The sequence below is a fragment of the Oryctolagus cuniculus genome, chromosome 19, assembly GCF_964237555.1.
Source record: "Oryctolagus cuniculus chromosome 19, mOryCun1.1, whole genome shotgun sequence".
Lineage (NCBI taxonomy): Eukaryota > Metazoa > Chordata > Mammalia > Lagomorpha > Leporidae > Oryctolagus > Oryctolagus cuniculus.
Window position 1 is genome coordinate 25,204,552 of NC_091450.1, and position 27,269 is coordinate 25,231,820.

A 27,269-nucleotide genomic window follows, 5' to 3' on the forward strand; every position below is an offset into this window, starting at 1 on the left:
CCCCCGGGGTGTCCACCCTTTCCTGGGATGCCAGGGTTGCCAAGAGGCCTTGGGACACAGAATCCCACCGGGAAAATGTGCTATGGAAATGGGTTCACGTCTAGGTTTTTCTGGAAGGTTCTTTTTGAAAGGAATGAGCAAGTGTTCAGTGGCTGAACAGGTGATGTTTCCTTTAAGGGCACACACACTTGTGTGTGTTTATTTATTTACTACTTAAGTTTGATTTTTTTGTAAATTTTCGGTTTTCATTGTGGTAGAAACCAGGAGCCTGGCACTCCATCCACGTCTCCCACAAGGGTGGCAGGGCCCAAGTATTTGGGTCATCCTCTGCTGCTTTCCCAGGCACCTTAGCAGGGAGCTGGGTCGGAAGTGGAGCAGCTGGCACTGGAACCGGCGCCCGCTTGGGATGCTGGCACTGCAGGCAGGGGCTTACCCTGCTACCCCACGGCGCTGGCCCCGTTTCCATTTTTTTTTTTTTTGACAGAGTGGACAGTGAGAGAGAGAGACAGAGAGAAAGGTCTTCCTTTGCCGTTGGTTCACCCTCCAATGGCCGCTGCGGCCAGCGTGCTATGGCCGGCGCACCGCGCTGATCCGAAGGCAGGAGCCAGGTACTTATCCTGGTCTCCCATGGGGTGCAGGGCCCAAGGACTTGGGCCATCCTCCACTGCACTCCCGGGTCACAGCAGAGAGCTGGCCTGGAAGAGGGGCAACCGGGACAGAATCCGGCGCCCCGACCGGGACTAGAACCCGGTGTGCCGGCACTGCTAGGTGGAGGATTAGCCTAGTGAGCCGCGGCACCGGCCCCCGTTTCCATTTTAAGGATGAAAGTTACTCCGCTGTTTGCAGGCACCATGGTTTCGTTTATCCGTTGGTCTGCCCAGGGGCACATGGGTTGCTGCTGTCTGTTGGCTGTTGTGGCTGAGTAGCCACGTGTGAGTGGGGGCGCCTGCTGTTGATTCTGGTGGGCAAACACCCAGCAGCAGAAGTGCCGGTCGTGTGATGTCCTGTTGGCTCTGGGTGTCTGCAGGGCCCCAGTGCCGTCGGCATGGCGGTTGTGCCACGTCCTCACCCACGCTTGTTGTTTGCACTTCCTCGGGTTCCTTGGCTTCTCCCGACAGCCATGCTGACCGATGTGAAGTGGACCTTGCGGGGGTTTTGATTGGCATTTCTCCCGTGGTTTGTATATTGACCATCTTTTCATGTGCTTGCTGATTTTTTTTAAAGATTTAATTATTTATTTGAAAGGCAGAGTTACACACACACACACACACACACACAGCATGCAAGTGAGAGCGAGCGAGCCAGAGGTCTTCCATCTGCTGGTTCACTCCCCAAATGGCCGCAATGGCCAGAGCTGAGCTGATTGGAAGCCAGGAGCCAGGTGCTTCTTCCTGGTCTCCCATGCAGGTGCAGAGGCCCAAGCACTTGGGCCATCTTCTACTGCTTTCCCATGCCTTAGCAGAGAGCTGGATCAGAAAAGGAACAGTGGGGCTTTAACCCGTGTCCTTACGGGAGGCCGCCGCTGCCGGCAGCAGCTTTGCCCGCTACACCGCGGTGCTGGCCTCTTGCTGATACTCTTTTATCCTCTTCGGGGAAATGTTTGTTGGAGAGCATTGCCTGATAGAGAATCGGGTTGGTGTATTTTTGTTTGAACCACAGGAGCTCTTGTGATGTTGTGGCTGTCAGCCCTTTATTCTCTGCCATTTCCCAGTCTCCATTTCACACTGCTAACCCACAGGTGCACAGGTGTTAGATTTTTGTGTGGCCCAGTTGACCACTACATTTGTCCACTGGTTCCTGGGCTGCCGGATCTTTCCTCCCTCGCCTGAGCAGATGGGCATGGGGGGCTGGGGTGGAAGGAAGGGCAGGGGTGCCCTGGGCTGGAGCCGGGAGCCAGCGGGGGGGGGGGGGGGGCGGGTCTCTCCTGGGAGGGGCGTGGTCCGATGGGCATCCCGGGGGCGGGACTTCTCCAGTTTGTGCTGCAGGTGCCCGCCAGGCAGCTGGATGGCCGTGTGCAGCTCTCCCACTCCAGCCTGCGCCAGCCCCACGTGGACAGCAGCACCCACCTGAAGGTACAGCTCAACGGCCGGCTGCCCTTTGTGGCCGGCTGGCAGTGGACAGACACGTCCCGGGCCGCCCTGTGGAGGTGGGAAGGTGAGTGGCTGTTGGGGAGCCTCCCCGGGGGAGTGACTGAGACCCTGGCCTCTGCCCCTTTCCTTAAGCCACGCCCCCTACCTGGGTACCTTCTCCTTGTGCTCGCTGGGCTGACTCAAGGCTCGAACCTTGGTGTGTCTGTGACCCTGACCGTTACGCCCTGACTTCCTAGCCTTGCCACTCACATGCACGTCACAGAGACCCTGCCCCCTCTCTGGACCTGTCTCCCCCCAGACTCCCCATTGCCCAGTACCCCCTGCCCCCACAGGCCTGCGTTCCATTCCCCAAACATAGCCCAGGGCCTGGATGCTACCTGCTCGGGCTCCCTGGAAGATGTTCTCTTTAGAAAAATACATTTGCCACAGCTTAGCCTTGAATTCATTTTTTAAATTTTTTTAAAATATTAACTTGAGTGACAGGTAGAGAGAGAGAGAGAGACAGAGACAGAGACAGAGAAATCTTCCATCTGCTGTTCCACTCCCCAAATGGTTGCAACAGCCATGGCTGGATGCCAAAACCAGGAGCCTGGAACCCCATCCGGGTCTCCCATGTTGGTGGCAGGGACTCAGGCACCTGGGCCGTCCTCTGCTGCTTCCCAGGAGGCTGGATGGGAGCAGAGGTGGGGTTGATCCCAGGTGCTCCAACTCAAGATGCGGGTGTCCAGTCAGTGGCACCAGTTAGTTTTTATTCTTACCTAGGCAGCGCATGATTTAAAAAGTGAGCTGCAGTGGGGCCGGCACTGTGGCATGGCTGATAAAGCCACTCCCTGCGGCGCCAGTATCCCATGTGGGTGCCGGTTCTAGTCCCCGCTGCTCCACTTCCGATCCAGCTCTCTGCTATGGCCTGGGAAAGCAGTGGAAGATGGCCCAAGTGCTTGGGCCCCTGAATCCACATGGGAGACCTGGAGGAAGCTCCTGGTTTTGATCAGCGCAGCTCTGGCCACTGTGGCCAACTGGGGAGTGAACCAGCGGATGGAAGACCTCTTTCTCTGCCTCTCTGCAACTGTGCCTTTCGAATAAGTAAATGAATCTTTTAAAAAAAAGGCTGCGGCGTGATCTGGGCGTTGTTGAAGCTGGACGAGGTCCCATGGGGGCTCACGTATTAATCTCTGCTCCAGGGTGAGCTCTGAAACTCGTCTTTAAAAAGTCGAAGTCTCTGCCTCGCATCTTCCTGCCATCTGGCTTCAGTCGGTGGCTTCTATAAATCCTCTTCCGCACTGCCCTCCTTGTCAGTGGTGTGAAGGTGTCCCGTCGTTAGTACACAGTCATGCTTGTATCTCGGGTTTTCCGTCTCGGCACCTTCTGCAGAACTCGTGCTACAGATGACGAGGGCTTGCTGTGACATGAACCCTTTTCCTCCCATCCCCTCGGAAGATGAGGTTCTGCCAGTCCTCCGTTCACAGAGACGGTGACTCACATTCATAGCTGAGGCACCTGTGAGCGGGGCTGAAGACTCCTTGTGTTTCCTGGAGTTAGCGTTGCCTTTGCTTTTCTCCATGGTTAGTTTTCCATTTGCTTTTTGTGAATGGCTCCCAGCATTTTCAGAGAAACACTGTTCTCTGGATGGATAGGCATTTCAGATGATTTATCAGCTTGAATCGGTTCTGGTGTTTAGAGACACTGTTCTTGGAGCCTAGCTCAGTTCATGGCCGTCGTCCTGGGGCCGCTTTTGACGTTTCCTCCAGGTCACAGCCCCTGTTTCTCATACCTGTGTCCTCTTTTGTGGTTTGGTTCATGGTTGTGATGGAGCAAGTCCTCCAGTAGCTTCCAGAGAGGACGCTGTGGGGGGGGGGGGCAGGATCTGTTCTCTAGGTCTGCTGTGAGGATGACCACATGCCAGGTGGCTGCTGACATCGGCTGAAGGTGGGAGTCTGGAATCAGGGAGTTGGCACAGCCACGTCCCCCGGGAAGCCCTGGTTAGAACCCTTCCCACCGGGCCGGCACTGTGGCATAGTGGGTTGGACCTCTGCCTGTGGCACTGGCATCCCATGTGGGTGCCAGTTAGAGTCCCAGCTGCTCCACTTCTGATCCAGCTCCCTGCTGATGGCCTGGAAAGGCAGTGGAGTAGGCCTGGGTGCTTGGGCCCCTGCACCCACATGGGAGACCTGGAAGAAGCTCCTGGCTCCTGGCTTTGGATTGACCCAACTCCTGCCATTGTGGGCATTTGGAGTGAACCAGCGGATGGAAGACCTTGCTGTCTGCCTGTCCCTCTGCATCTCAAATCTTTTTTTTTTTTTTTTTTAGAACCTTTCCTAGCTTCCAATGGTGGCTCTTGGTGCCGGGAGCCCCTGTAGTCTCCGCCTCTGTTTCCTGAGACTTCCTTCCGTTGTGTGTCTTTGGGTTTCAAGTTCCCTCTGGTTCCACTGATTGAAAGGGCCACCCCCTCCAGGGTCACCAGAGCCCGGTCCCAGTCATGGGGGTCGGGGCGGGGGGATAACTCCGGGACGGATCTTTTTGGAGGACACAGCCTGACCCATAAGACGATGTCAGCATTGTGAGACCCCGAATGTTGAAAATGAATGCATCCCACCTGGGTGCTTGGAGTGGAGCATTCTGGGTGGTTTCCGGGGGTTTGAAGGCTCTGGGCTGTTTGTCAGCCACGCTTCTCTGTCTTCAGGGTTCTCAGAGCCTCTCTGTCCTTGATGTCCTCACGTGTCCCTGGGATGGGCCTTGGGCCCTGGGATGCCTGTCTCGGCCTCAGGGTGATTTTGGGAGCGTTTCTATGGCAGTTCCGTCTGTCTGCGTCCTGGAACGCCTGTGGGTCCGACGCTGGTCTGCAGAAGCCGAGTCTCGGGTGCTTGCTTTGCTCTCGAATGGTCCTGCTCGCTGCTTTGGGACAAATTCCTCGCTGTCCGCCCGCCCTGCTGCCGGCATCTTGGTTTCGACTGCAGCATGTTCAGGCGCCCTGGCTCCTGCGCATTCTGCTCCTGGCCTGTTCTGCCCCGTGGGTACGGCATCTCCTCTTGCTTTCCTGGGAATGCAAGTTGGAGACTTTTGGAGGTTTTATCTGTTCCCTTTGCGTTTCTCCTTTCGGCGTCTGTATTTCCTGTTGGCGTCTTTGCTGGCGTGCTACATGAGCCCTGGATATGGGCTTCCCTGGGGTCTGCTGCTCGGAGTGGGATGCCCCGTTCCGACGCAGGGGGCTCTGTTCTGAGCATGCTCACGGTCGGCTCGAGGGCGGAATTGAAATCAGCCCCGTAGCAAAGTTGGGATCTAATATTCTGGAACCGAATTTCAAGTTTGCTTCGCCTAAGTTTTTCTCCCTAAAACCTTTTTCATGAAGCTTAGCATAAGCAACCAGGTGTTTTGTAGGGTCAGAGGTCACCCCCTCCCGGCTGGGATCCAAAAAGTGAGATAAGACCCTTATCACCGTGTAATAAATGTGAATGAAGTGGGAGTAAAACAGTCGGCTGCTCCGAGCTATTTCTGGGTGCTGACGGGGGCTTCCCTGCCGGAGGTGGGGAGGGGGCTGGCTCTCCCTGGGACCCCAGGGTCCGGCTCTGTGGATTGCTTTGCCCTCCTCTGCCCCCTCCTCCTCAGTGGAGTTCTCTTCCTGTTTGCTGGGGGCGGGGGCAGCACCCGGGCAGGGAACTGTCCCTGTTTCGCACTCGGCAGCACCCTTTCTGTGCCTGGTGTCTCTGCCTCAGTTTCCCCAGACAGTAAATCCCTTGTCTCCAGCAGGGCTGGGCTCTTCTGCCCTTGGAATGACTCCCACTTGTCTTCAGTTTGGTTCTATTTTTTTTAAAAAGATTTATTTTATTTATTTGAAAGTCAGAGTTATACAGGGAGAAGGAGAGGCAGAGAGAGAGAGAGAGGTCTTCCATCTGCTGGTTCACTCCCCAGCTGGCCGCAATGGCCAGAGCTGTGCCATTCCGGAGCCAGGAGCTTCTTCCATGTCTCCCACACGGTGCAGGGGCCCAAGGACTTGGGCCATCTTCCACGGCTTTCCCAGGCCATAGCAGAGAGCTGGGTCAGAAGTGGAGCAGCTGGGACCTGAGCCAGCACCCATATGGGATGCTGGCACCACAGGCGGCGGCTTTACCCGCTGCACCACAGTGCCAGCCCCAGTTTGGTTCTTAGCCTGGGGCGGGCATTGTGGCTCTGTGGGTTAAACCGTTGGTGGGAATGACTGCATTCCATGTGGGGAGTCCCTGGTTCAAGTCCTGACTCTTCCGTTTCCAATCCAGCTCCCTCTTACGATCCTGGGACACTGCAGAAGGTGGCTCAAGTACTTGGGCCCCTGCCACCCACGTGGGGACCCATTCGGGGCTCTGCTTCCTGGCTTGGGCCTGGCTTAGCCCCAGCTGTTGTGGGCATTTGGGGAGTGATCCGAAGGATGAGAGATCTCTGTCTCTCTCTCTCTTTTTTCCCCTCTCCTTCTCTCCCTCTTTCTCTCTCCCTCTCTCTCTGCTTTCAGATGAATGCGTGCGTGAATGAATCTTTGGTTCAGTTCTCTGCCCTCTTGGGGGCCTCCGCACCCTGCCCAGTCTTCACGGAATGTTCTTGTTATTTGGCTTCCTAGGCCTCAGCAGTTTGTGCTCGGTCTCACTGTGTGTGTGTATGTGTGTGCGTGTATATGTGTGTGTGCATGTGTGTATGTGTGCACATGTATGTGTGTATATGTGTGTATGTGTGTTGTATGTGTGTGTATGTGAGTATGTTTATGTGTGTGTGCGCGTGTGTGTGTGCACGGCGGGTCCCTCCCTGCCCCTGGGAGCCCCCGGCTGCAGGTCCTGTGACAGAGGCAGTGCTCACTGACTCACTGCTGTACGCGGCAGCTGCTCAGCCGGCTGTGGAGGGGCTGAAGCTGTGCCGAACGTCCACTTCAAAGATTTATTTTCTGTTTGTTCGTTCATTCTTGCGTACATTTGAGAGGCAGAGTGACAGAGACAGACTTTGCACCTGCTGGTCCACTCCCCAGATACCGACAGCAGCTGGGGCTGGACCAGGGCCAGGCCAAGGGCAGGAGCCAGAAACTCCATCCTGGGCTCCCACGAGGGTGGCTGGAGCCCAAGCACTGGGGCCATCCTCCACTGCCTTCCCAGGCGCATTAGCAGGGAGCTGGGTCAGAAGTGGAGCCGCCGGGACTTGAACCGGCGCAGCAGGAGGCGGCTTTACCCGCAGTGTCAGTGCCCATCACACCCATTTCGCAGATGACGGATGCACAGGCAGATTTCCTAGAGTGAAATGTAGCAGTCCATACAGGGCCCTTGTGTAGGTTCTGACAGGGTTCTAGAAAGTTCTAGAAAGTTCCCTGATGCCCACTTGGTCGTTCTGTGTTGGCGATTGTCCCTCGGGGTTGTGGTGAGATGGCAGGGGCCTCCTGCTGCCTGCCGGAAGCTCCCTTCCTGGTCCTCAGCCAGCTTCCCCTTCTCTGCCCCTCGCAGGAGCCTGGAACCTGCAGAGTCCGTGGCTGGCTGTCTCTGCGGCTCACAGACTGTACTGGCCGCAGCGAGCCGTGTTCCAGTCGGCCCTGGAGCTGACGCTGGGCAAGGCCTGGACCCTCAAGGACCTGGTTGTCAGTGTGGCCTGCAGGAGCCAGGGTCGAGACCAGGAGGCCAAGATCAAAGTCTCCACTGGGACCACCGTCCACCTCCGGGTAGGCAGTGTTGGCCACGCCCCTGCTCCCTCGCCATTGGCTGCCCTTGGGATCCTCCTGTGCCTAGGGGAACCAGAGGCCATAGGCCACGCCAGGCCACAGAAGGGCGATGTGTGGCCCATCCTGCGTTTCCAGCCACGGGGTTCATTGTGAATTCAGGAGAAGAAGTCGAGCCTATGTTGGCCGTATACTTGCTTGGCACTGATGATGTCAAATCCGTAGACAGGTGGGATGCTCGCTTGGAGAAAGGTGGAGGTTAGGCTTTTGCTGAAAATCAGGATGGAAGGCCGGCGCCGCGGCTCACTGGGCTAATCCTCCACCTAGCGGCGCTGGCACACCGGGTTCTAGTCCCGGTCGGGGCACCGGATTCTGTCCTGGTTGCCCCTCTTCCAGGCCAGCTCTCTGCTGTGGCCAGGGAGTGCAGTGGAGGATGGCCCAAGTACTTGGGCCCTGCACCCCATGGGAGACCAGGAGAAGCACCTGGCTCCTGCCATCAGATCAGCGCGGTGCGCCAGCTGCAGCGTGCCAGCCGTGGTGGCCATTGGAGGGTGAACCAATGGCAAAAGGAAGACCTTTATCTCTGTCTCTTTCTCTCTCACTATCCACTCTGCCTGTCAAAAAAAAAAAAAAAAAAAGAGATGAATGGGCAGTCTGGGGGGAGGAAAGGGGCCGTGCGAGGCCTTGGTCATCCTCCTCTTCCTCTTTGCAGGTTTCCACGGTGACAAGCTTGGCACCTAGCCTTTTCCGTAGCTGGAATGAACTCGAGTCGGCCTGGGTTGGGGCAGTGCGGAGCGAGATCCACGCCGAGGACAGCCGGGACCGGAAGCTCCTTCACTGCTGGGTGAAGGGCCCCCAGCGTGAGCTCAACATCACGGCGGCCTACAGACACACGCGGGGGGTAGGCGTCTGGCGGGCCGTGCAGCCGGCTGGCCTCCAGCCCCCTACCCCTTACCTGGGTCCTCGGTACCCCCGCCTGGAACGGGAAGGGGTTTCATGCCCCAGTTTCCGGGTTTGTCACATTAGCTCAGACCCCGGAGTGAACTGGTTTTCTCAAGCCAGAAAGCCCAAGCCCTGTGTTCCCAGCCCAGGTGTGGCTCAGGCCGGACACACGCCCTGGGGTCTGGAGGTCCGATCTGATGGTGGCTGGAGCCTGGTTGAGCTGTTGTTCTCGGGGTGGGGGGTGGGAGCTGCCCCTTGTCCCCTGGTCCCTCTGCCTCCCTGTCCCCACCCCTTGAAGGCAGGAAGGGGCCGCGGCAGCCTGGTCCCTGCTTCAGCCTGGCCCTTTTGCAGCCCCCAAAGACGCAGGTGTCGCTGGCAGCCCTGGGGCCTGGCGCTCGGGGCCTGCAGGTGGAGGGCGAGCTGGAGGAAGCACAGCACAGCAGGGAGGTCTACCAGAAGCGGGGGTCGCTGGGCCTCAGGTGCGTGCGCCCCCCGCCCGCCCGGGCCAATCCTGCTCAGATGTGGTGGCTGCCCAGGGCTCCGCGGAGCCTGCGTGCAGGGCGCAGGGCGTGCAGAGCTGCCCGGAGGGGCCCTGCTGCTCTGCTGGGGCCCAGAGGGAACCCAGAGCCCCAGGCAAAGCCACCGCCCGTGCAGGCCGCACGTCCCCAGACCCACCATCAGGTGGCTGCGTGGAGCAGGGAGTGGGGCCTCATCGCCCCAGCCTGAAGGCAACTCCAGGGGTCTTCTCACTCCCTAGGGGCACGGCTGATTGGCACGCGGGGAACAGCACGAGGGTGGAATCACGCTGGCCCATCCTGGCCTCCAGGGTGTGGACCCCTGCCGTGTGGCCTTGGTGATGTCCCCAGTAACAGAAATGTCCCAGCAGCCATTGCTGGCGGGGTTCTCCCCTGCATGCGCATGGCTTTTTCTGTCTAACAAGCAGGTGCTCTGTGCCAGGCTGTCTCTCGGGCTTGTGGAAAACAGTAGGGAGCAAGAGGGACGAGACCACTGCCCATTTTACAGATGGGGAAAACTGAGACACAGAGAAGCCAATGGAGTCCTCTGCCCGAGGTCGTGCGGCCCCTGAAAGGCCAGGCTGGAGTCCGGCCCCGTTTGCCGGTCTCTCGGGTTCCGGCCGCACACGTCTTGGCCGGCAGAGTAAGAGGCGAGTGGCGCAACCGCAGGGTGCAGGGCTGCTGCTGTGCCTCGCTCCCGGCGACCATGCCTTGGCCGTGCTGGCCGTGCCGTGCCCGGTCTGAGCGCGCGGTGTGGGGCTGTCCTGGCCCTGCCTGTGGCTGCGGCGGCCCCAGCCATCTGCCCCTCTGCCTGTCAGGCACTCCTGGCACCTGCCTGTCCCGCGGAGCCTCCTCGTGCAGGAGGTGTTCACGGTGGACGGGCGCCAGCAGCGCTGCTCCCTGGAGACCAGGCTCGTGCTGCACGGCCGGGAGGAGACGCTGCAGACCGTGGTCCTGGGCCGCCAGGCGGGACACCCCTATGTGAGTGGCTCCCGGGGGCCGCCGGGCGGGGGTCCCCCTCTGCTCCCGAGCCGTCCGTGCACATGTGTGATTGTCCCCCAGGTCTGTGCGGGCCTGACCCACCCGTACGACGGTGCGGCCATCCCCAGGGACCTGGAGGGCTGCGTGGTTACGTGGAGTCGGCACACGGTGAGTGAGGGGCTCAGCTGCTGCCTCTCATCTGGGCGGGCCATGCGTCCTCCCACCTCCAAGCTGTGGACAGCCGGGGGCTGTGTTACAGGCCAGCGTGCTCACACCTTGCCTGTGCCGAACAACTCTCTCAGGAGAACGACCCCGATCCTTCTGGTCTTGGGGGCCCTGTCCCCCCACCCCCGCTGCCCATGTCCACTTCGTCCAGCCCTTTTCCCTCTGCTGGCCTGGATCTTTGCTGCCTCAGGACCTTTGCATGTTCTGTGTCTGTACCTTCTCCTTCCACTTTCTGCCACCATCCCTTCTACTCATCATGTAGGGTCAAACTCGAGCCTCATGTCTCCTGAATGCTTTCCCAGAGCCTAGACCCCACACACACATACACACACACATATACACACACACACACACCCACATCTATACATAAACACATACACCCACACCCAAACCCCTACCCACACACACACCCACACACCACACCCACACCCCCACACACACACACACATGCCCTTTTCTGGATGCTTGATATCCTGGGCCTTGGGCTTCCGGCACGTTCCGCAAGTCCCCTTGTGTGTTTGTGTGAGTTGGGTTGGACACTGTCTCCTCTGCTGCTCTCTTCCCAGTGGACTTGGTCTGCTTTCCCGCTATAGCCACAGGGCCTGGTATACAGCAGAAGCCTAATGAGTACCTGCTGCCTGAGTGCTGTTTGACACCCATGGTATACTGTGACCCAGAGCCGGGGTCAGCAGGCTCATCATGTAAGGGGCCAGAGTGGTAACCCTGGGAGGCTGTGTGGGCCACACGCTCTGTCTGCCCATGACTGGCTCTGCCGGTGGATTGGGAAGGCATGACCTCCAGGTAGGAGGTGGATAGGTGCGACTGTGTTCCAATAAACTCGACAGAGCAGGCCAGCGGGTCTGTGGGTTGCTGAGCCCCTGGCTCAGAGGGTCCTGATGTTTGGTTTCCTAAAGGTGGCACACCTGCCTGCGTGTCCATAGCAGATGAGTGCATGTCTTGGGCCTCAGTCTCCTCACCTACAAAGTGGGTCAGCAATTCTCACGTCTTAGGCAGTGGCTTGGAGAATCGGACATGGCTCCAAGGCCCTCACGCAAGTCCCCTTCCTGAGCCTATTCTAGAAGGGGCAGAAGCTCTCCGGGGGCTCACTGCAAACACTTATTGGGCCCCTGCTGTGTGCCAGGTCCCCAGGAATTGTGGCTGCGGCTCCCTTGAGAGATTCCCAATAGCCTATTGGAAGGAAGGGCCCCCCTTCCCGGCAGTCGGCTGTCAGTGGCTCCCGGGGGGTTGGAAGTGAACTCAGAACTGCGGAGCATAAACAGAGGACCAGGTAACACTGGGACACCTGCAGGGCCACTCGCGGAGCCTGCTGCTCCTAAAGCTGGAGGCTGCAGAGTGGCATCTTGGGCCAGCCCAGCCTGCGCGTGTTTTGTTTGGCTTGCCTAGCACTTGAAATCTTGAATTAACTGCAGACATCACACATCAGAAGGTTTTGGGTAAAATGTGGGTTTCTGCTGTTGATGCGAGTCGGAGCAGGTGGGGATCCTTCCTAGCAATGTGACCCAGCGCTCTGCCCTTTGTCCAAGGGCATCTTTGTTTAGTGGCAGCAGGTTTTTCTCTTCTCCTGGGCCCTGTTTTCCCTCTTCCATCTTGGTGCTCAAAGAAAGCCATGTGTTCCTCTCGGGATGCCCAGCCCTGGTCAGGTCGTGTGGCCCTGGCTTCTCAGTTAAGGTGAAGTGGGCAGCCTGCATCTGTGTGCTGGGCACGTGGTGGCTGCTGCATGGGCACTGGGTGAGGAAGTGGGGACCGGGGGCGGCTGAGACCTGCGGATTCACCTTACAGATCTGTAGGCTGCAAGTCCCCAGCGAGCCTCACTGGGCTGAAGTCCCCAAGCCAGCAGATGCCGTCCTTGCCCTCGCCTTTCCCAGCTTCTAGAAGCCGCTGGCACCCCTTGGCCCCTCCACCACCCTCAGGGCCCACAGAGCAGCATCTTCCGATCTCTGACCTTGACCCTGACCTTCAGCTTCCTCTGAGGACCCCTGTGGGCTCATGGGGCCCTCTGGATAACCCAGGCTGCCTTCACGGGCCCAGGGGCCTTAGCCCCATCTGGTCTGCAGAGTCCCTCGTGCTGTGGACTGGCCCGAGGATCTGGGGTTAGGGCGTGGATTCCCTTAGAGGGTCTGCACCTCGAGTTAACATTTGGTGCGCTGCAGCCTGGCTTTGACCTGGGCGGGGGTGTCTCAGGCTACAACAGGGATTCTGCCTTTGTCCAAATATTTACTGAGCACCTACCATGCACAGGCACCTAGCACAGTGTTAGGAAGACAGCAGCGAACAAAATGGACATGTGCCCTGGGAGGAGACACAGGTACCCAGGCTTGCTCCCCCCGTGAGCACTGGAGGGGACCATCCCGGTCCCCAGGGCCCCATTTCCTGCCCTGCAGGTGGAAGAGTGTGCACCAGACTTTCCCCATTCACCTGGGCTCACCTCGTTCTGACGGCTGCGATCCTCAGGTGGCCCGTGCATGCGCGTCGGGGTGGAAGGTGACCTCTCTGTGCCCCTGGCTCTCGTTCTCTCAGGCTAAGAACAAGGAGGTCGAGGCCACCGTCCAGGTGCACCGGAAGGTCGTGTTGCACGTGAAGGGTTTGCTCCACGACGGATCTGAGCACGAGGAAATCCGGCGCAGCCTGGCCTTGGACGTGGCCCAGTCCTACCAGGTACCTGTCCCCAGGCCGTGCTGGTGGCGGCTGGTGCCCTCCAAGCAGAGCCTGGCTGGGGTGGGCGTTAGTGATGCCATCCGTCTCTTTGCAGCCGAAGCTCCCCCGGGCCCTCAGCTTGAATGGGGACGTGGTTTACCGATGGAGGCCCCCAGGAGCGTTCAACTTCAGCTTCGGAGCACAAGCTGCTGTCAACCACAGCGCCGCGTCCCAGGTCGGGAGGCTGCACTCGCTCCCTCACTGAGGGATGAGGGGTTTGAGCTCAGGACGGCCGAGGCGGGCGCTGGAGAGCAAGCAGTGCAGCCTTTATGGGGGCAGTCAGGATGCGCCCAGGGCGTTGCCAGCCAAGGCCGGCTTTTCCGTGGAAGTCTACCGTGGTTCAGTGTGGCACTGCTCCACGCAGTCACGCAGGGATCCGGGCTTCCCCTGTTGGGGCCCTGCCCCCACTGGCAGATGCAAGAAGAGAAAGTGGAGGTTTTTAGGAACCTGGCCCTTGAGGGACACCTGTCACCCTGGCCCCCCATTCTGGCCAGAGCTCATCACAGCCCTGCGGAGCTGCAAAGGGAGCTGGGAAATGTAGTTTCAGCTGGAAGTGTGGTTTGCTGACTACGTGGCAGTGCCCTAGGTTCATTTGTCCATTGTCACTCACTGTGCATGGGACACGTCTTGCTGGCACTGTGCTCTGTGTGAGCCACTGGGGGAGCAGAGGGGACTCTGTCTCCCTTCCTGTCTATAAGCAGCTTTCCATCTATCTGGATGTTTTGCTTCCTGTACGTTCAAGTTCAGGGCCTGGCTCAGCTGCTGCAGGACCTTGGGTGAGTCATATGACCCCTGAGCCTCAGGTTTGCTCATGGAGTGGTAGACCGAGTGGCACCGAAGGCGGTAACCACTGTCAGGGCCGTGGTACGGGGTCTGGGTCATAGTCAAGGTCGGAAGCAGGTGGCTGCCTGGGCCAGCGCCATGACGTCAGGGGAAGTGGTTGGGGGTGCTCCCCGAGCGTTGCCCCAGTCCCATGTCTGGGCCTCCTCCATGCAGCGGCCTGGGCTTTAGGGCTGAGGCTGTCGGGAGGGTGGAGGCTTCTGGCACCGAGATAGGGGCACACGCCAGGTACTTGTCACTGCTCAGTGCCCAGCCGGCTGCCTCTCAGCGGCAGGAGCTTGCTCCCGACCCCCCCTGAAGCCCCTTCCTCCCCCACCCCCACCGCAGCAGGTGTCCGTCCGGCTGACTGGGTCTGACTCCCACTGCACAGCTGTCTTCCAGCTCAGCCGTGCCCAGGTCCCCGCGGCTCCTGCAGACTTAGAGGTGCGGACGGCATGGTGCTCCCTTGGGGGTGGGCGTGACTGGCCGCCAAGGGGCTGTCTCTAGCAGCCGGCTCGCTGGGCGGGGAGGGTGGGGGGAGGCAGTGGACGGGGCCGCACTTGCGGGTGCTGAGCCAGGCAGCCCCTGTGGGTCAGGAACTCTTGGCCCGGGGGGAAGGGTGTGGAAGTCCTGGGGGCATGGATCCCCTTCCCCTTGCAGATGGAGAGCCACGGCGTCTCCCGCTTGGGGGGTTGGAGAAAGCCTGTGGTTTTTCAGAGTGTGGAGTGTGGGCTGGGGACCCTCGAGGGTTTCCCCCAGGAGGAAATAAAGGGCCGAGAAAGACGCAGGTGGGAGGCCCCGGGTTCTGCCGCCCTGATTCCTGGAAATGTTTGCAAACGCAGAAGTTCAAGTGCAGTCCCCAGCGCCCCTGCTCCCGGCTGTGTTAGCCCCACTCACCGAGCCTCCCTTCTGCTGGCCAGGAGATGGGGCTGCGTGTTTGCTGCTTCCTCGAGCAGGCGGCGGGAGGTGCACACGTGGGACTGGGGCAGGGGTGGTGTGGGCAGAAGAGGGGCGTGGCCAACTGTTGTCATGACGGCAGTTCTCTTTTTTTTTTTTTTTTTTTTTAAAGATTTTTTGTTTATTTGAGAGGCAGAGTTACAAACAGAGAGAGACAGAGAAGGCTTCCATCCTCTGGTTCACTCCCCAAATGGCTGCTGCAACGGCTGGAGCTGGACCGATCCAAAGCCAAGAGCTCCTTCGGGGTCTCCTGTGCAGCTGTGGGGGCCCAAGCGCTTGGGCCATCTTCCACTGCTTTCCCGGGTGATTAGTTGGGAGCTGGGTCAGAAGTGGAGCGTGGGCCAGCGCTGTGGCGCAGTAGGTTAATCCTCCACCTGCGGCGCCAGCAGCCCATATGAGTGCCGGTTTCAGTCCTGGCTGCTCTTCTTCTGATCCAGCTCTCTGCTATGGCCTGGGAAAGCAGTAGAAGATGGCCCAAATGCTTGGGTCCCTGCACCTGTGTGGGAGACCTGGAGGAAGCTCCTGGCTTCGGATCGGCACAGCTCTGGCGGTTTGTGGCCATCTGGGGAGTGAACCAGCAGATGGAAGCCTTTCTCTCTGTCTCTCCCTCTCACTGTCTATAACTCTCTCAAATAAATAAAAAAAATCTTAAAAAAAAAAAAAAAGTGGAGTAGCTGGGACTCAAACCGGCGCACTGCAGGTGGAAGTTTAACCTGCTTAAGCCACAGCGCCAGCCCCGCAGGTCATTGCTGAATAATCCCCACGTGTGCCTGTCCCGCAGTCTCCTAAGGGGGCAGAAGTGCCTCTCAAAGCTTTCTGGGTAATCCTGACGTGCAGGCTGGTGTGAGAGCTCGGGGGCTGAACAAGCACCTTCCTTGCAGGAGGGGAAACCAAGGCCCAGAGCAGGGAGGCAGGGCCCGGGGCCTTTGCTGGGGCCTCCTGTCCCAGAGGGTCCTTGGCTTCTGGCACCAGTGCCAGTTTGAGAGCCGGGCAGGCCCGTGTGGCTCAGGTGCTGTGTGCCTGGCCGCCTCGGTCTCCCCATTTGTGGCATGGAGGCTCCCACTTCACCTGTGGGCGGGGACCTGGGGCCCAGGAGGCTGTCGCTGGCCTGTCCTCTGTCTGGTTTCTCTTCCTGCTTGCTCTCTGCTAGACTTGGTGGGGGTTCAGGGCAGGCCCAGGAGTGCGTCCTGGAAGAGGGGGCCCCCAGAGTCCCTTCCCACTGCACCCCGCTCCTGAGCCGTGCCGTGCCTCCTTGCAGGTGCAGGCGGCTGCCGGGCGCCCCAGGGAGCGCAGCCTCAACGTGTCCCTGGCCGTGCACACGTTGGGCCACGAGCTGCTTCTGCTGGAGGCCGCCGGGAGCTTGGCCGCTTGGAGAAGCGGCCGGGGCGGGGACGTGGCCATCCTCCTGCGCCAGGCGGCGCTCAGAGCACCCAGGGCCGTGCAGCTACAGCTGTCTGGCAGAATCGCCCCCACAAGGTAACGGTGCCCACGCGGCGTGGCCGTCCCAGGACCCAGCCCCGGTCACCCAGCAGTGCCTTCCTCCCTGTAAGGCGTTGAGGGACAGGTTCGGGGGCGGTGTCGTGTTTGCCGTTTTTACCTTTTATTTATTTGCATTTTCGTTGTTGGGAGAGTGTTCGTTCTTGATGAAAGACCGCAGTGACACCTGGCGTAGGGGCTGACCCGCTGGATACGGTGGTACCCTCCCGGGCAGCGCTGCACACATTAGCACTCTGTACAGTAGTCCTCACGTGTGATAGGATGGTCGGTCCTGCACACGCGCTGGCCGGCGGAGGGGGGCGGGGCACTTTGCACCCGGAGCTCTGTGTTCTGTGGCAGACACCAGCGTGGGCCTGGAGTGCTGTAGCTCCTCCAAACCCCTGCTCTGACACAGGCCCCCGGCTGCCACCCGTGCGTGAACCTCCCACCCGTTCACTCTCACGGGGTGCAGCTTGGGGAGGGCCGATGGCAGAGGTGGCCGGGGGAGGAGACGGGCAGCTCCCAGGCCTTCCTGGGCGCGCCGCCCTTGTGGGATCGGCACCCTGCCGGAGCTCCCGGGGCCCCGACAGTCGCGGGTTTGTACCGTGGCTTCAGCACCCACTCAGAGGGTGGGGCTGGGCTGAAGGTTGCGAGTGTCTGACCACGGCCTGGTCTCTTTGGAAGGGACGCCCCCTTGGAACCAAAGGCACTCCTGTCAACCGGAAATTGCCAGGGGAGGGGCTCTGTGTGAGCCGCGGGGGGCAGAGACCAAGTGTGTGCTGTGTCCCAGGGTCCCTGCACTCCCCCCAGCCCTACACCTCCCGTTATAAGTGGCTTCTGCCATCCTGGCCCTTTTCCCGTTCTTGGTATGGACTTGAGGCCCCCGGCTGTAGGCGATCTTGTCCCTCTGTCTGTCCCTCTGCTGGGCCACTGGCCCTTCCTCATCCCCAGCTGAAGAAGCAGTGAGGCAGCTTGCTCTACGTCAGGAGCTGGCAAAATTCCAGAGAGGACCAGCTGGCAAACACTTTCCCCTCTGTGGGCCGGGCGGTCTCTGTGCCGACTGCGCGTCTCTGTCAGGGTAGCACAGCCGCCGGAGAGATAATTCATAAATGTGAGTGAGCATGGCTGTGTTTCTATAAAACTTTATTTACAAGCACAAGTGGTGGGCCAGTGTTCGCCCTACTGGTTGTAGTGTGCATAGCTTGTTCTGGATTAAAAAAAAAAAGTGAGTGGCCGGCGCCGCGGCTCACTAGGCTAATCCTCCGCCTTGCGGCGCCGGCACACCAGGTTCTAGTCCTGGTTGGGGCGCCGGATTCTGTCCTGGTTGCCCCTCTTCCAGGCCAGCTCTCTGCTGTGGCCAGGGAGTGCAGTGGAGGATGGCCCAAGTGCTTGGGCCCTGCACCCCATGGGAGACCAGGAGAAGTACCTGGCTCCTGCCATCGGATTGGCGCAGTGTGCCGGCCACAGTGCGCCAGCCGCGGCGGCCATTGGAGGGTGAACCAACAGCAAAGGAAGACCTTTCTCTCTGTCTCTCTCTCTCTCACTGTCCACTCTGCCTTTCAAAAAAAAAGTGAGGAAACCAGAGAGAAGGTTGAAGACAATAAATCAGACTTCAGTAAACAAAGTGGAAGCCATGTTGTTTATTGGAGCTGAGCAGATTTTTTGGCTCTGAGCTTCCTAGTAGCAATGCAGAGGCCAACCAGTGGGATTACTTGCAGGGGCGCCCCAGGGAGCGCAGCCTCAACGTGTCCCTGGCTGTGCACGCGTCGGGCCACGAGCTGCTTCTGCTGGAGGCCGCCGGGAGCTTGACTGCCCGGAGAAGCGGCCGGGGCGGGGACGTGGCCGTGCTCCTGCACCAGGGCCGTGCGGCTGCAGCTGTCTGGCAGAATCGCCTTAAGGGGCGCACACCCGGGCACGCCCGGCTGCTCGTGCCGTCTGGTGCTGGTGCTGGTGCTGGCCCGGGGAAGCATCTCCCCCAGGGTCAGAGGCGGACACCGTGGTGGGCGGGAAACCCTCACCCGGCACAGCAGGCTTCTCGGCTGGTGTCTCTGTGCATCCTTTGCAGAAACACTGATCGGCCTCTGGCCGGGAGCCAGCCCTTCCTTTGGCTCCGCCCACTTAATTCCGAAGGCTGCCCTGGCGGTGAGGCCGTCCTCGTGGCTTGCCTGAGTTTGGGGCACAGGCCTCTCCCTCTGCCTCTGGGCTGGCGATACAGGGCTTGGGTGAGGGGCTGGGCAGTGCACCTCAGGGTGCTTCTTGGAGCACACTCATGAACGTGTCCGCTGTTGGGTTTGCTCAGGATTCTGGGGGTGAGGACCTCAGCCGGGGCTCTTTGGGGTGTTTCTGCTATGAGCGGCTCCACCTGGGACCATTCTCTGGGGCTTCCCAGTCCCTTCGTGTCTGAACCAGTGCCCAGGCGGGCGTGGGCGTGGGCATGGGCTGGGAAGCCCGTGCTGGCCCCCCTCCCTTGCCTGGCCCCAGCGCTCCTCCATGGGCCCCCGTGGGTGCTCAGGCCGCTTCGCCCTGCGTGGTCTCAGGACAGATTCCCCAGCAGGGAAATGTGCTGCTGCTTTTATTTATTTATTTTTTAAGATTTATTTTTTTATTTAAAAGGCAGACAGAAAGGTCTTCCATCCACGGGTTCACTCCCCAAATGGCCATAACATCTGGGGCTAGGCCAGGCCAAAACCAGAAGCCAGGAGATTCTTCCAGGTCTCCCACACGGGTGCAGGGGCCCAGGGACTTGTTCCATCCCCTGCTGCTTTCCCAGGCCATAGCAGAGAGCCAGATTGGAAGGGGAGTAGCCGGGACTCGAAGCGGTACCCATATGGGATGCCGGCACTGCAGATGGCAGATTTACCCGTTAAACGACAGCGCCAGCCCTGGGTCCTCACCGTTGAATGGAGAGTGGCAAAGTCCCACTACGAACAGGGTGTGGAGGGGAGTGCCTGGCCGGACAGACAGCTGTCACGCGTGTTAGTACGTCAGGGTCAGCTCAGCGCCGGGGTCTCCATTTTGTCGCCCACTCTACTGAAGAAGAATCGTAAGCCCATAGAGGGTATGTGCTTGTCCAGGGCCACACAGGTAGTGAGTGGGCCCCCTGGGGTTCAAGCTAGGTTACTGGACCGTGCGAGTCTGTGGCCTTCATCCCCTCCCTGCACTGCCTCCCTGAGGGCGGAGGGCCCGGTGGAGAGGGCCTGGCCCTGGTCTCCACAGTGGGCTCCGGAACCGCCCGGGCCTGGCCCACTCCCTCGGGGATGGTGCCGCCCGTCACCCCCGCCCCCTTGTCTCCCCAGGATCTGGCTGCTTTCCAGGGCTCTGCTGGACCGGGACACGGCGCAGCTGCTGCTCCGGGCATTGGAGGACCCACGGGGAGGCCGCGTCCTGACGCTGCAGGGCCAAGCCCAGCGCACTGGGGCTGGCTGGGCGGCGCGGCCCCACCTGCTGGGGCTCCAGGGCTCGCTGAAGTGGAAGGAGACAGTCCGCGAGGGTGAGGCCCGGGTGCTGGCGTGGCCGTGGCTGTGGCCACGCACTGACGGGGGAGCCACGGGGCAGGTTACATTCTGCCCACGTCCACTGGAGCTGTGGTCCAGGGTCGCATGCTGGAGCACATGTGGCTATGGACAGAGGGGGTCTGGGCCCTTGTGGGCTGCTGCTGGCTCGACAGAATTTAAGGAAGTGACATAGACAAAGGTGAGTGGGAACGCTAGGTGTATTTAAAGAGAGAGCAGACAAGGAGTACACGTCGGCAAGCAGAGTGAATGAGATGCATCAGCAGGGCTTGGGCTGCCCTTTCTGCTCCCTGGGGCTGGTGATGGCTGGGGTGGGGCCTCATTGAATAGTCAAAGCAGGTGACTTTGGGGCGGGGCTTCATTAAATGTTCAAAGTGGGTGGGCTTCAGTACGGCCCATTTCTGTGCCCCCCCGCCTTATGACACTTGGAAGTGTCACGGCATCAGATGCACCATGGGAGTTGGAGTGTCAGCCATGGTCACTTTATTATAATGAGCTGAAGGGTGCAGCCTGCAGCCATGCTGGATATTTCTAGCCAGCACTGGTTCCAAGTTGCAGGGTTGCAAACTTGTGGTTGGGCAGTGCACAGGAAGAGAACTGAGGGTGAGGAGGGGGTGGTTTGAGCCGCGTGGGTCAGGGGTGCTGCCCAGGCTGGCCGGGGCTGTCGAACCCCAGCTTCTCTCTGCCACTGCCACCTCCCTGCTGTGTCATGGGCGATGCTCCTCTTTGCGCCCTGATGAGGGGAATCCCCTCCCACTAGCTACCCTGGGATGATTTCCTATGCAGTACTCAGGAGGGCCTTTAACCTGCTAATGGACGCTGTCCCTCTTAGGGAGGGGGCGTGGGCGGCAGTGTTTTCCAAGCAAACGCTTGCTAGCACTTTCTATTTGACCTCATTGCAGACTTAGAGAAAAGGTGCAGGAATAGTAGCAAGACCCCCAAAGGCCCTGGGCCTACCTTGACCGGTGACTAACACTGGGCATGAGCTGTATCCTCACTCTCACATCGCTCTACTGGATCTTTCTGTAACAGACAATCAATGATAGATGCAACTGTGGTAGACGGAAGTATAAGCACGTACAGTCTCTTACTCTGGGACTGCACCTTCCTGAGTTGTACACACGATAGTTCTTCATGCCTAAACACTTCAGCGTTGATTTGCTAAAAGCAGACACTCGGGACGTGCAGTCTCAGGTGTGCGCTGGCGGGGACAGCTGTATGTACCCACGCAGCCCAAACCCCGGACGAGGCTGGAGCATCGACGTGACGCGCTTCCCTGTGTGGTCCCTGCCCCGGCGCACATGCACCTGCTGCCCCTCGGAGTGTTTCCGTCGTAGAACAGGTGGCCGGGGAAGGGCGGGGCGTGCCTTCTTTCCCTGGCGTGGTGCTCGTGCCCCGCACACACTGCTCGCTGCTCCGGGGAGCGGTGTTCGGTGTGTTTCCTTTGTAGTTTTTTTTTTTTTTTTTTGACAGGCAGAGTGGACAGTGAGAGAGAGAGAGACAGAGAGAAAGGTCTTCCTTTGCCGTTGGTTCACCCTCCAATGGCCTCCGCGGCCAGTGCACTGCGGCCAGCGCACCGCACCGATCCGAAGGCAGGAGCCAGGTGCTTCTCCTGGTCTCCCATGGGGTGCAGGGCCCAAGCACTTGGGCCATCCTCCACTGCACTCCCGGGCCACAGCAGAGAGCTGGCCTGGAAGGGGCGCAACCGGGACAGAATCCGGCGCCCCGACCGGGACTAGAACCCGGTGTGCCGGCGCCGCTAGGTGGAGGATTAGCCTAGTGAGCCGCGGCGCTGGCCTCGGTGTGTTTCCGAGTGGTGTTTTCCTGTGGGGACAGCCTGCAGGTGTCGCGGGGTGCCTGGGTCATTTCCAGTTCGGGGCGCGTGAGGATGAACGGCTTCACGTATTCTGGCACACGCCTTTTTGGACGTGGCGTTCCTTTCTCTTGGGGGAACAGGATCCTGGGGTAACTGCACATTGGCTTTTCTCAGAAAACATCACAGCTTATCCCAGAGAGGACGTATCTTCTCTTGTTGTTCCTCTGTGGAACCTGCCTGTCCTACCTCCTCGTTGACATGTGCAGGGGTGAGTTTTTGTTTTTAGGATCTGCAGTCCTGGGGGCAGGTGTTTAGCCGGCAGTCCAGTGCTGGCCAGGACAGCCATGCCCCACGCCGGAGGATCTGCGTTCGATGCCCAGCGCGTGCTGCTCGCTCCAGCTTCCGCACACCCGGGGAGGCGGCAGACGGATGGCTCACGGGTGGGAGACCTGGCTGGGGGTCCCTGTTCCTGGCTTTGGGCAGCCCAGCCCTGGCTGTTGCGAGCCTTTGAGGAGTGACCAGTGAATGGGAGACGTCTCTATCTTCTGTCTCCCTGCCTCTGGTTCTCTGTGCCTCTCAGATAAATACTGGTGGTCTTGGGAGGACCCAGTGATGTCTCACTGGCAGCCTCAGCTTGGGCTCCGGTGATAATAGCCACTTCACGTGCACTTCCTTTGAGAGCTGTCAGGTCGGCCTTTTTGGCCCACTTATTAGGGTGTTTGTCATTACTGAATTGTAGACTATTCTGGATACACGCCCCCTTTTTTTTTTTTTCAGAGTAACTGATTTTTTTTTTTAAGATTTATTTATTTGTTTGAAAAGCAGAGTTAGAGGGAGAAAGAGGTCTTCCTTCCGTTGGTTCACTCCCCAGTTGGCTGCAATGGCCAAACCTGTGCCGATCTGGAGCCAGGAGCTTCTTCTGGGTCTCCCATGCGGGTGCAGGGGCCCAAGGACTTGGGCCGTCTTCTACTGCTCTCCCAGGCCATAGCTGAGAGTTGGATCGGAAGTGCAGCAGCCGGGACTCGAACTGCCCCCCATATGGGATGCCGGCACTGCAGACGGTGGCCCTACCCACTGTACCACAGCACCGGCTCCTAGATATGCGTCTTCTGATAGATCCGTGTTTTGTAAATATTTCCCCACACTTGATGGCTTGCTTTTATTTATCCTTTCATAAATTATATTTGATGAACATTAGTTTTTTTTTTTGGACAGGTAGAGTTAGACAGTGAGAGAGACAGAGAGAAAGGTCTTCCTTCCGTTGGTTCACCCGCCATGTTACAGCTGAACATTAGTTTTAATTTTGATGAAGACTGACTCTGGTTTTTTTTTTTTTTTTCGTTATGGTTGTTGTTTTCTGTATCCTGTCTAAGAAACTTTGCCTTTCCCCAGGTCACAGAGATCCTCCTATTTTTTGTTCTGGAGGTTTTATATCTTGCTTGTATGTTTAGTGTCTAACTGTTGAGTTAATTTTTAAAAAATGATTGTTTTAAAAAAGGTTTATTTATTTATTGGAAAGGCAGAGCAACAGAGAGAGATGGAGGGAGATAGAAACATCTTCCATCCCCTAATTCACTCCCCAAGTGGCTGCAGACAACAGCCACGCCAAAACCAGGAGCCAGAAACTCCATCCGGGTCTCCTGCGTCGGGGGCAGGGGCCCAAGCACTGGGTCCGTCCTCCACTGCTTTCCCGGGTACGTAGGCGGGGACTGGACCAGAAGCGGAGCAGCTGGGACCTCCATGGCACTCACACAGGGGACGGTGGCGCCGCAAGTGGCAGCTGAGCCGCGACGTCCACCCTTGAGCTGGGCCCCTGCCGGGGGCTGCGTCTCAGACCTGGGGGCTACAGGCTGCTGTCTCCTTCACCCTCTGGGCTGTGTGACTCTTGGAGTGACATTGACAATGACTGATCATCCTAGCTCATTATTGGTTAGGTCCTAGTCACACCAAATTTTGTAATAAAATACTGTTTTTTTTTTTTTTTAAAGATTTATTTATTTATTTCAAAGTCAGAGTTACAGAGAGAGAGGGAGAGAGATCTTCCACCTGCTGGTTCAATCCTCAAATGGCCACAAAGGCCAGAGCTGAGCTGATCCGGAGCCAGGAGCCTTCTGGGTCTCCCATGCCGGTACAGGGGCCCAAGGACTTGGGCCATCTTCCGCTGCTTTCCCAGGCCACAGCAGAGAGCTGGATCGGAAGAGGAGCAGCCGGGACTCGAACTGGCGCCCCTGTGGGATGCCGGCACGCACAGGCAGCTTAGCCGGCTCACCACAGCGCCGGCCCCAGGCGCTCTCACCCTGTGATAGAGTTGAACACGAGTTACGTGGCGAGAAGCACAGAGCAAGGGTGTGCAGCTCAGCCTGGAGGGTGCGTGGGCTGAGGAGGGCTTCCTGGAGGTGGCGACTCTGAGTCAAATCTTGAATGGCAGAGGGGGAGGTGTCGGTGAGCCCACCTGGACCCCTTCAGAGCCCAGAGAGAACCCAGGGGCTTGCGTGACTGCAACAGTCTGACAAGAGCAGGAACGTGGGTTCTGATTCTGAGCGGAACCCGGCCACATGGAAGGCACACTGGCCTGCAGGCTGCTTTTGAGGAGGCAAACAGACCCCAGGGCAACGCTTCCATCCCTTAAATTCCGGATTGGAGCCCTCAGGGCCTCCCAGGTCTCAGTTTTGCTGTCTGTACAATGGGGCCGTCCCATCACGGCCGGCCCATGGCTCCAGCCTGCAGGACTGGAGCGCTGGTGTCCGCACAGGCCTGTTCGGGCCACTGCCTCCCCTGACTCCGTGTTCTGTGAGCTCCCTGGGTTCTCAGAGCATCCTGGGAGGGAGTGGCATAATCGGATCCATCGCACAAATACGCCGTTTCCTGCACGGGCTGGGGTCTGGACATCGAGGATCTAGCCGCTTCCCACCTAGGGTTCTTTCCCTTCCTCCCCAGCCCCTTGGGTCGTTGTCTGATTGTCGCTTCCCTCCCGTGCGCAGGTAGCATCGCGGTCACTGCTGACTCGGCTGCGCTGAGCTTCCTCCAGCGGGACAAGCGTGGCACGGCAGGGAACAGCGCCAGTGTGCGCAGAGTCGCCTGCATCTTCAGCCAGAACAGCAGCCAGGCCTGGCCAGGAGAGGTCCGGCTGAGAGGGCGGCTGCGGGCCCAGACCGAGGGCCTCTGGGGCCAGGCCAGCGTCCGAGCCGACAGGGTCCGCCTGGCCGTGGGTGGGGCCTGCACCTGGGGCCCTGGGCGTGGCCTGAGATACAACGTGAGCACGCTGAGAGACACAGGTGCCCGCCTCCGTCCCCCAGACTCGAGATGCTGGGGTTGGGGCTTGGGGGTGAGGGGGCCCCTCAGCCCCAGGTCCCTGCCCTGCTCTGCGGCTGCCCCCAGCGCCTCCATCCTCTTGTCCCCGAGAGGCAACGGCAGGTCAGGGCTCCACAGGACACAGGGCTGCTCCCCGCATGGTTGGGGAGCAGGTCGAGGCGCAAACAGCCAGTGCTCTGAACCCCTGCACCCGGCTCAATAAAGATCAAGGAAGACACGGCCTGTGTGTCTGGGGGTAGTGGGGCCCGGGGGCCTGCCTTGGGGTCTCTGGCTCCTTCTAGGCACAGTGGGTGGCTTGGTCTGGACCGTGCAGGCTTCTGCCTGACCCTTGCCGGCCGTCCTGCCCCCAGGACACCCCTCGGAGGCTGGGCTGCTTCTGTCGCTCACTCACGTGGCTTGCAACGGCTCTGTGCACCTGGCACTCCGGAGCCCGCGGGGTCGGCCAGATGCCGGTTTGGATCCCCAGGAGCCTGCCTCTGGCTCCCCAGGCCCCCGGCGCTGGGGCCTCTCCTTCTCTGTGGATGGCCACGGTCACTTCCAGGTGGGTGAGGAGGGGGCTGGGCCTGGCTCCCCCCAGAGGGCGGCAGGTGCAAAGCAGACCTGCAGCTTGGCTGCTTCTGCGCAGAGCGTGGGACACCGTCTAGGAGCCGGGCTGGCTGTGGACCTGGACGGCAAGCAACTTCACGCGGCCCTGGAGAGGACGATGGAGAATGGCAGTCAGGGACTGGCCCTCAGGCTGCACCGGGGCCTCTGCGGGCTGCTGGGCGCCCTGCCTGCCCGGCTGCAGGTGAGTTGGCCGGGAGTACCTGCGTGGCGGGGGAAGGGTGCAGGTGGGTCAGCCAGGAGTACCTACATGGAGAGGGTGCAGGTGGGTCAGCTGGGAGTACCTGTGTGGATGGGCGGGGGGAGTGGGGGTGTGCAGAGTCAGCCAGGAGTACCTGTATGGAAGGGGCTGCCGCCAGATGGGGACCACCAGAGGCCAGGCACTCAGTCTCTCCCCTCCTGCCTTCCTAGAAGGCTGAACCTTCTAGAATGTGTGGGACGTGGTGACCAGGGCTGGGGCTGAAGCTAGGCCACTGTGTCAGCCTGAATCGTGTGGCCTTGGGACGGTCATGTCCTCTTTCCCAGCCTCCTGTGGGATACCTCCTGCTACTCAGGCTCAGGCAAAGCCTCCCTAGAGGGAGGGGCGGAGCCAGGGCAGTGACGGGCAGCTCCGTGAGGGAGGGGGGAGGGGGGAAGAGGCAGCCCCTCCCCACCCCGCTGGTCTCCGCAGGTCAGCTGCAGCGGAGAGGCCGTGCCCACCAGGCTTTGGGGGCTGTGCCACGGGGCTGTTGCCGGGCAGCCCCTCGAGGTATGGGGGTCTCTTGAGGGCGGGGCGGCGAGGGTGTGGTCGTCTGTGGGGCTGCACAGCCTGACCAGCAGGGGCAGCCTGCAGCATGGCCTGGGCTAAGCTCTAGGCCAGGCAGATGCCCGCAGTCCCCTCCCCAGAGCCTCCCCCTCCCCCGCTGGCCCTGGTGCATGGCTTGGGCTCCTGGTTCCCAGTGGGCCCCGCCCAGCCTGATGGTGAGCTGGGCGCCCCCTGCAGCTCAGGTAGACGCCTGCCTGGACCTGCTCTGCGTGGGGCAGCTGGCGCGGGTGGACCAGGAGGCTTGGGTGGCTCCGGGTGCTCCCCGACCAAGGCCCCGGCATTGCTGGGGAAACGAACACACAGCCAGATCCGCAGCACGGCCCCAGCCCCCCGCACTCCAGCCTGGTCTGGTGCCTCCCGCACCCCGTGCTGGGGTGAACTGTGCGGGGGCCAGGGCCTGGGCGGTGCCACCTGACGGGTAGCTGGGTGCTAGCCCAGCCTGGGTGTGGCAGGTGCCTGGTGAGCGTAGCCCTGAGGGCTGCCTGGGGGAGGAGGGCGGAGGGGTTTCTGGTTCTGTGATGCCCATCCTGGCCTGAGCGCAAGGTCTGTGGGAGCCCCCAGCAGGGAGCCTGGCAGGGAGCCCCCAGCAGGGAGCCCCGCAAGCTCAAAGTGGGGGTCCCGCCCAGGCCCTGTGAGTGGGCTTGTGTCTCAATAAAGCTTTATTTAGAGAAAGAGCTGCTGGGCCCAGCTGGCCCATGGCTGTGGTTTGCCAGCCTCCAGGGCACCTCCTCCCCCGCCACGCTCGCCCTACTGTGCCCCTGCCCCCGCCCTGTGCCGACCCCACCTCCTTAAGGGTTTCTCCTGGTGGAATCCACGGGCCCCTGGGTGCGTGTGTGTTTAGC

At 60.0% G+C, this 27,269-nt stretch overlaps 1 protein-coding gene across 1 annotated transcript in view; it reads left to right on the plus strand.

The window, feature by feature from the left end:
- The window catches only part of LOC108175372 (uncharacterized), a 101,583-nt gene that overhangs the window by 47,123 nt on the left and 27,191 nt on the right, over positions 1-27,269 (plus strand). Inside the window, exons 28-42 of the mRNA XM_070063898.1 lie at positions 1,974-2,154; positions 7,541-7,752; positions 8,462-8,650; positions 9,043-9,170; positions 10,025-10,187; positions 10,269-10,355; positions 12,951-13,088; positions 13,183-13,327; positions 14,146-14,390; positions 16,162-16,379; positions 19,676-19,869; positions 24,689-24,982; positions 25,370-25,560; positions 25,645-25,806; positions 26,293-26,370. Of these exons, the coding sequence (XP_069919999.1) occupies positions 1,974-2,154; positions 7,541-7,752; positions 8,462-8,650; positions 9,043-9,170; positions 10,025-10,187; positions 10,269-10,355; positions 12,951-13,088; positions 13,183-13,327; positions 14,146-14,390; positions 16,162-16,379; positions 19,676-19,869; positions 24,689-24,982; positions 25,370-25,560; positions 25,645-25,806; positions 26,293-26,370 (2,625 nt within the window). The remainder of the gene's footprint in view (positions 1-1,973; positions 2,155-7,540; positions 7,753-8,461; positions 8,651-9,042; positions 9,171-10,024; positions 10,188-10,268; positions 10,356-12,950; positions 13,089-13,182; positions 13,328-14,145; positions 14,391-16,161; positions 16,380-19,675; positions 19,870-24,688; positions 24,983-25,369; positions 25,561-25,644; positions 25,807-26,292; positions 26,371-27,269) is intronic.